General features: G+C 32.7%; 1 protein-coding gene across 1 annotated transcript; it reads right to left on the bottom strand.

The window, feature by feature from the left end:
• Positions 1-544: 544 nt before the first annotated feature.
• On the bottom strand, positions 545-8,935 carry LOC105195083 (FMRFamide-related peptides). Its single transcript, XM_011160309.3, has 3 exons — positions 8,686-8,935; positions 5,103-5,509; positions 545-2,623 (listed from the first exon to the last, which is right to left on the bottom strand). The coding sequence occupies exons 1-3, from the start codon at positions 8,686-8,688 to the stop codon at positions 2,416-2,418; spliced, it is 618 nt and encodes a 205-aa protein (XP_011158611.1). The 5' UTR covers positions 8,689-8,935; the 3' UTR covers positions 545-2,415.
• Between the last annotated feature and the right edge of the window lie 223 nt (positions 8,936-9,158).

Genomic DNA, 9,158 nt, shown 5'->3' with positions numbered 1-9,158 from the left:
CTTGCCTAGCTGAAGTTAGGAACAATAATAATAAAGATAAATTGATAGATTATCTTCGAATGGAAAATATATTATATTATATTAGATTATAAGAAGATAAAAAAGTAAAGTTAGTTACAAGTAGGAAGAATGGCCTTACCATTTCAAGCATTATCATAGTAACAGAGAAAACGTGATAAATATGGAAATTATTGGTACGTGACGAGTAATTCATTAACATAAACATCGTTTGTTTTGTTAGTATAGAAGACAATGCGATACCGACAGAGTTTCAAATACTCTGCTAAAATTAAATAACAGCATGACCATGCATCGATTTCTCGCAAATCGAGTATAACTTTTTAACTTTGAGACAAAACTATTTGAATATTTTTAGGCAATAATTCAACTATTTGGGCAAGGTGCACGATAAAGATACAGGCTTCTTCATAATCATTAAAAAAAAAAGAAAAAAGAAAGAAAAGTTTACACTTTTAATTTATTAGAAAACAACGTGCGATTAATAAAACATTAGGTTGGATAGGTGAATTATACAGAGACGAGCTCACATCCAGCCACTTTGTTTCTTTTTAATTATATGTAGTTACGTATTAAATTTACATACATACATTAGAATAGCGTAGACTACTGCGGATAATGTGACGTATACGTTTTAACACTATGACAAATCCTTATAGTACTTATCGTAAGCTTGGGCTGAATCCAACGGTCGATCATATTATTTATTCAACGTGCGAAGCTTACAACGAATTTGGTTGACTGTACCGGAATGCACATGACAAATTCATGAAAATCGCGTATAAATTGACGTATAAAAACTCAACAATATAAAAATAACTTGTCAATAATAATTTTTATAAGTCACCACGATGTTTAACAAAATTGAGTAGTTGTGCAAAAAAAGACCAAAGGAAACTTTAAAATATAATTTTTTAGATACTATTTTAGAATGAATTGTGAATTTATGAATATTAGAAACAAAATTGCATAATAGTGATAAACTAAAAAAAAGAAATACACTTCCCAGACAGCTCAAAAGATTGCATAATAATGTTGCAGTAACTTTACAATATTTTTACAATATTGCTAAAACGTTATATATGTATTGTATTTTGCGTTATATTTGGTAAATCCGCAGTTATACTTTGGTTCTTTAAAAATTTTTCATAATAATTTTGTTTTTTTTTGGTTTTTTGAATAATTCAGTTCTTCGTAAAACATTATCTTTAAGACTTTAACTTCTTGAAAGAATAAAATCACCAAGTTGTACAAAAGATAACAAAAGGTTGTGAAATAAAGAAATGTCGTATAGATAATCGATTAAAAATATACCTCAATCTAAAAATATTATATGTGATACAATAATATTTTTTTCAGTAATACTTTGTCTAAAAATTTAAAGATTGGTAATTAGCTGTTTTTAATGCATATTTGCTTAGATATTCCAATAACGACACTTTTATTTTATGCTTATGTATTTGAATACGATGATATATATTTTTAGCATTCAACTAAATTCGTTGTTAGCGGTAATTCGTTGTCTGCGGACCCGACAGAAAAAATGCGCATAATTACAATTACAATACGAATCTGCGATTACATCGATGGTGTTTCGGAATGATAAATCATCAGGTTTGTATGTACATTGAATAAATAATGAGGCAGGTGGATGTACAGCGCGGTATCCGACATGAGATTCACGGCTCGGTATTTGCTATCAGCTTACGAGTGCACATAATGTATATTTAGAGTTTAATAAAATTAAAAAATTGAAGCTATTAAATTATTTCTTAAAAAAAAAAAAAAAAAAAACAAGTCTGTACACTATATTTAGCGCTTATCAAAGAAATAGGGGAAAAAAGGTACACAAGAGATTTAGTTTAATGCTCTAGCTTTATAAATAAATAATTGATTATCATACTTCTCGCTGCTGTATGGGAAATATTTGTATAATTAATAACACAAATAATAAATTATCCATACAGAACATGTGATGTAATATTTCAGCAATGTTATTGTTGCTAGAATACTTAGTAATATTCTCTATGGGGAAGCGTGACTTGTTTAACTTGACGAAGAAAGAAACAATTGAAGCAAACTTCTTTAAAATAAATGTCATTGTTCTTTCGTAATATTGCAACAGACGAGCAGGCAATTATTTTCGATCATTTTTTTTTTTTTTTTAACAAGTTGCGCGAGAGTTCCGCTTAAGTACAAATCCGCGCTGATAGTAACGCGATATCCGGCCGTCATCTCAAAGCCAAATGCAATTCAGTCGTGGCGGTGTAATCGGTTTGGCAAACTGGAGCGATTACGAATCCTCGTTGACATCCGGCATCGAATCCGCAGGACAAATCCGTGTGGGACGATCTCGGATCTCGGACGAGTTCGATCAACAGCGAGCGACAGGCCGGTTCACTCATGACGGCACGGGCCGTCCTGGCACCCTGAAGCGTTCAAACTGATCTCGCCGGTTATCTTGTTTAGACCGTTGCAAAGACGGAGCAACCTTGATATGTCCGGGTGTAATTCCGCGTCGTTGACCACTCCGTTCGATACAAGCGCCGAACACACTGCAGATAGATCGAGATCGGCCGGCACAACTTGTATGTTTCGACCAAACCTATTTTAAATAAAATTTATTTATTCATTTAAATCTTTCAACGATACACACTTTTACTTATATCTTCATAGATAAATTCGTCCATTTACATTGCAGTAACTTAAAAATTTTTATATAAAGGAAAAAAAGCAACTTCTTAAAAAGCAGTGTATTATAACTCTGTTAAAAATCCTATTTAAAATTTTAAAAAATTTTAAATGTTTCTTTCATTATATATTACTTTCATCTCCAAATTTATGGACCCTATTGTGCATTGTACATGGAAAAAAATTAGAGTAATTTTGCATGCAGCTTCGTATTCCTTTCTTCATTATTCTGCATTAGTAAATACACGTGTCCTATATTTTCTACGATAATGCATCTTATAGCAATTGATTAATCCATGAAATCGGATAAAAAGAGTTCTCGATAGGTATATAATAGTTTCTATGATTGTATAATTTATTCGCAATTTGCTTATCTGAGTAATAGTACGACTCTTTTTTTTTTGCACAAAACTTTATATATAAAAAAGAGCAACATTTCTTTTTATTTATTCTTATTTATTTTTTCATATCCTAGAGCTTATCGACTAACGTCAAATCATTCTGCGCAACCAAATATTCCTACTCTCGATATTGTATTCGAGTCGCAGAAACGCGCATTGCTTTTTAGAATATCGCGGAGTAATTTAGATAAAAGGGAGATAATGCATTAAATATAACTGGGAAAAATGATCACATGTGTGTGTGTGTGTATGCGTGCGTGTGCCTGAACTTTCCGGTATCGTGACGCAGGAAGACGGCAACAATGGGCGAATACGAGTCTCTAGTGAATCCGTTATGCCTTTGCGTCACCGTCCATTTCTCTCCTTTAGAGTATTTTCTAAGAACGTGTTACAAGTATTACGCGTCGCCGACGTACTTTCCGTCATACCTTTTGCGCGTGTGTCATTTCGGTAATGTTACGATAAATAATAATGTCGCATTTGTCCGGATACTTTACGGTTATACGTTACGCAGTACACCTGCGTCGTTTTGTCGTCTTTATCATGCGTAGCACGAAATTACGGAGGGCTGTTAATACTTGTAATTTTTTTAAAAAGTATAATCAGTATTATACAATTATACTAGCTGTAACCTGACGTAACAATGCTTTAATATTATTTTCTACGCCGAAATTCTACACCGTTTTTTACACCGAAAAAGCAGCGTACTTTTGAGGCATGCAACGCCTGTTCAAATTAGAGACACATACTAAAAAACTAAAATTAACAGCTTTTTCTCCAATGCAAGTCTGATAATAATATTGAATAATAATTATATTAATGCTCTCAAAATTTGTCAAAACTTTTTACAGCATTATCATCATATTTTAGCGTTCTACATAATAATTTTGATGGTTAACATAATGAAGGTTTCCTATAAAAATCAAACAAATTCTGTTTTAAACATCTAGGTTATGACGTTAAATTATTCTTTGAGTATAATAATATCACATCGTAAATTTTATTCAGCTGTACACTTTGAGTTGAGTGCAAAATTGAACAATAATTAAACATATAATGTTGCTAATGCAATCTCTTAAACGTTCTGATGCTTCGGGCCTATTGCATCCTTTCATATCAAAGTAGTTTCATAAATAATTGTAGTTTTACTGCTAAGTTATACTCTGCATTACATATTTACATGGATTTTCAATACTACATGTAGTTTACATATGGGAAAGGATTATGTGCCCCTACGTACACTTGCACATTTTCTGCAATGTTTTCTCTTTATTTTGTATAAATATATATTTTTATAACAAAACAATGTGTTTATTTAAACAAAACTAAATTTTTTAATTTTATTCTCGTGAGACTACATCATTCCTTATATCATTCCTGTTTCGCTTCGAGTTACAGTCATGATGCAGCGTCGTTACACATTGTTTTTTATAAATAACATTCTAATAATAAATAATTTATAACTTTAAATCGAATTGAACAACATTTTGGCGAATGTAATCGTAGAGTTTTCCACTTAAAGGATTGAGTATTAGTAAAGTTATTGTACAAAATGGACAGCAATAATAGCATCTTCTTCTCTAAACAAAAAAATTTCTGCTAAAACAATCAAACAAAAAATCTAGAGAATCTTTGTTTTTTTATAATTATTTTAATAATTAATAAATTTAAAGTCTTGAGATTAATCAAAGTTTACAACTTTGTTTTTATAATATACTTATTATATGTCAGGAAACAAAATACCTTATTTACACAACAAACGATTTGATAATGACAGTTTTTGTTTCCTGAAAAAATTCAACTTTTTGGACCTGTTTGATTTTTGCAAGAAATCTCTTCAATCATTTTTAAAAGTGTACTCGGTCTAATTTTTATATACCTCGACAAAAGTGTCTTTTCCGTGTAGACATTATTTAAAAATACGAAAATGCATATATACGTGACTTTTATCTTAAGAGATAAAAAAGGAAAAATAAAGATAGAATAGATTACCTGATGAAATTGAGATCGTTTCGCCCGCGTTTGGGTTGTTCGTTGTTAACAGCTTTGAAGTTGGACCGACCGAATCTGATGACGATGTCCGGTGACTTCCATCGGGGGTGTCTGCTGACCTTTGAATCAGTTTCTCCGTCGACGACGGAATTGTCGACGTCATTAAAAGCAGACTGGCTGCGTCCGAATCTAATGAAGGAGGAACCCATGGTGCCACGTCTCTCTTTAGGATCGGTGTCTTCTTTACGCTCATCGATGCCGCGTCTCTTTATTACGTATTCGAATTCGTTCGGCGATTCCTTAAAGATCCTTAGGCTACCGTCATCCTTCAATGGAGTCAATATCGAGGAAGACACGAGCATCCAATTGCAGAAGAATGCCATCGCGTTAAAAGTCCAAAGTGCGATCTGCGATCCAAGATTGATGAAAACGTGTGTGTGTGTGTGTGTGTGTGTGTGTGTGTGTGTGTGTGCGCGCGCGCGCGTGCGTGCATAATCTATCTTATCATAATCCATACATTACTTAAATAATTAGACTGAAGAAATTTAGTCTAATTAACAATTCTTTTTTCACACTACACGTCATACACAAAATGTAATTACTACATGTATAAATTCACGTGAATACCACATATTCGTGTCTACAAATCCAAGCGTAACTTAGATTAGAAATTTGCCAATTTGCCGAGTGACTTTATCCGGCAATGCGTAATTGATTTGCCAAAACTGACTAGAATGCAACCATGTAGTGCAACAGGAGCGTCGCGTCGCGTCGCGTCGCGTCGCGTCGTCCGATGCGTGCGTGCGTCACGCAATAAATTATATCGGCGTCTTGTTATCTGTATTAATATCCTCTGTTTAACAATACCACGCCGTACTGAGCAAGATTAATGTGGTGTGCCTTATATTACTTTAATTAACCCTGTACACGACTGCCCTTCATAATCACGTCACCCACAAACTTGTTACCGCGTATTGTTAAAAACTCTGTAGATTTACCGCGTCTTAAGACAAACGAGTATTAATGTGAACCTGGATGGGCGTATTCTCTTCTTAATTAACTGACCTTCATTGTTACTTGGCGTAGATTGCATTGTATCAATATTAGTACTCGGGTTCTTCTACACGCCGCGCGCCGCGCGCCGCCGAGCTCGCATCTCGTTGCGTTACACTAGATATATGCACGGCATTATCGCGTTAACGATTAATGGCAGATTCTTCAGTTACCTTCAAGTTGATACTTTCACTCTAATAAAAATATTCACTCTAATAAAAATTAATAATTGATTTATAATTAAATTAATTATTCATTTAATTTAATTTATAATAAAATTAACAATTTTATTGATTTAATAATTAATAATTTAAAAGGAAATTTTTTTGTAAAACCTTGGAAATATGATAAGTATCAAAATCGTAATTTTTAATAATGAAATATATAATTGCGAAGACTCGTACACGACGAATTAACACGATGAATTAACGTGATAATATTTAGCGCTTTTAATTTTATTTAATTATTAAGAAAGAATAAAAATTTGTATTAACATTTTCAACAAGATTTATTGTGTTTTCTTGCTCTTATTGTTTTATAAAAAATATAGAGATTTAATTAAGACTATAAAATATTTGATGCATGTTTTAAAGAGAGTTTTGAAATCTCTTTTTTATAATATTTATACGTATATATTGATATGATATTTAAAAATTACAAATACAAAACAATAAAATTACCCAATTTTTAATTAATTGGAAATAAATTTCAATAATATTACAATTTGTAATATTTAGTTGTAAAAGTATTACTCGTCAAAGATTATGTTACAATAAATAATGAAAGTTACAATAAATTATAATCTCTATCCAATATTTCAATGGAAAAAGAATTAAATTGGTTGAAGAATTTATCATTAAATATTAATATCATAAATGTGATTTTCGTTCTGTAAACATTATCGCATTATCGAAATACAGAACAGATGCATTTTAAAAAGTAATTGAATAAAGTTAATATCGTAAAAAAAATTTGTCAGATATGAATCCTCATCACACCATTCATTCAATTTCACTCCTCGAAAATGGACTGAAGATGTACTATTATCTCGGTATCTTTAGAACGTAATCAAGTATAATGGCAGCACAACGTCGTTGCTAAAATTTTTCAGCTGCAAACTAATAAATTAATATTACTTTAGATCTGAAGACAACGTAACAAAAATGTTTAGAAAAACAAGCAGGTGCCGCGGTAAATCCGTCCGAGAAAATTAAGTCGATAAATTTATGGAAACTGAAAAGGTACACACACGAGATTCGCCGCGTCACTCGACAATAGCGAGAAAATATGAGTCCACACGCGGTAAGATAGTTGAATGAAAATGGAAATTAGCTGAAATAATAGGAAAGTATATCTTAATATTGCACGAAGGCGGAAAATCACGTAGAGAAGCAACAGAGGATTTACCACGAAGACTGACGACAAGCTCGGTGACACGGGAAATCCACCACCTTTGTAAAATCTTTCTGCGTATTTTTATTTTCAGTGCAATTGTCGAGAGTGCGAATGCATTCACGTTACATCACTATAAATCTCGTATTTATCAAGTAAAGTCAAAGGTAGAATAATATATTTTAGGAATAATTTTTATTATTCTGAATAATCAATTTCAACATTTTTTCTTCAATAAACAAGTTTTTTTAACTTCCTTTTCAAAATAATACTAATAAATTGCTAATGCGTGCATCGTCCATTTGAAACAAAAAGTTTAGAAAAGAAACTTGAATCTTTCAACCGATCGAATCTTTAATATTTCGGAAAAAAAATTTTCTCTGCCATATAAAAATCGTTCTTTATTTATTTAGTGACAAAGCTATAATGGAATTGAAAATTTCTTCCTTTTTCTTCTCTTTATTTTTCTAATGTGACAAATTATACAAATATTAATTAACAACTTGTCGTACAAATTTTTTTCATAATATCTCATAATATGTTTAAGAATTTTTTATATTTTGAATTTACGATATCTCACGTCTGCAAAGTTTAGGTTTCTTCAAAAATTTTCTTCTTAGAATTTTAGAATATTTCAGAATTTACACGCATGTGAAGAATTTTAGAAAAAAAGGTAGATTTGTCCAACATTTCTAAAAACTAAGATTCCAATTCCTATACAAAAAATTTGAGAAATTTCCTAAAAGTTACAAAATTCTATAAAAAAAAAAATTAAAAATTAAATAAAAAAAGAATTTAAACAAAAATTTATACCAGAAAACATTCGTAAATTATCAATTAATAAAAATAATAATAATTCGCGTACATTAAAGTATTAAAATTACGATGAAATAATAATTTAAATAGTTTTAATCAGACGTGACGTGTAAAAGTTAAAACGAGTAGTATGAGTAAATATTAGACGGACGGATTATTCGATTTCGCCGATTACATCTTCTTGTCCAAACGAAGCGACGATAGTTGAGATGAATCAATCCATAGTCATGCAAGTACAATTGACGAAACGCGGCGATCACCGCGCATATCCCTGTGCGGTGAAGCACTCACTCCACAAAAGCAATAATGACAAAACACTCACCATTTTAACAGTCGTTGGACCTCTCGATGCGCAGGGCGATCGGGAGATAGAGAAATCTGCACGATTGATTTCGAAATGAAAAGATAGCGGCCAGTATAGCGGCGGTGGCAGCGCGGCGACGTGGTTCGCGCGCGGCGCGGCGGTGTGATGGTCGGTGGTGGAATGGGTGTCCGGGGTTGACGATGACACCCTTTATAGGACACCCTCGGCGCGCATATTTCCCTCTTCCCCACCTCAACTCCTTTAGTCTACTCTACTCTACGACGACGTCGACGACGACGACGACGACGACGACGACGACGACGACGACGACGACGACGACGACGACGACGACGACGACGACGACGACGACGATGACGACGACGATGACGACGACGACGAGGAGGAGAGATGGTCTCACCTGAGTTATGATTGGCCGGAGCGTACAACACGATACCTCTACATTATTTTGATTCAATTACACCATCACCACC

Source organism: Solenopsis invicta, chromosome 5 (assembly GCF_016802725.1).
Source record: "Solenopsis invicta isolate M01_SB chromosome 5, UNIL_Sinv_3.0, whole genome shotgun sequence".
NCBI classification, from domain to species: domain Eukaryota; kingdom Metazoa; phylum Arthropoda; class Insecta; order Hymenoptera; family Formicidae; genus Solenopsis; species Solenopsis invicta.
Note: the sequence above shows the minus strand (reverse complement) of the source record. Positions and strands in the feature narration are given on the sequence as shown.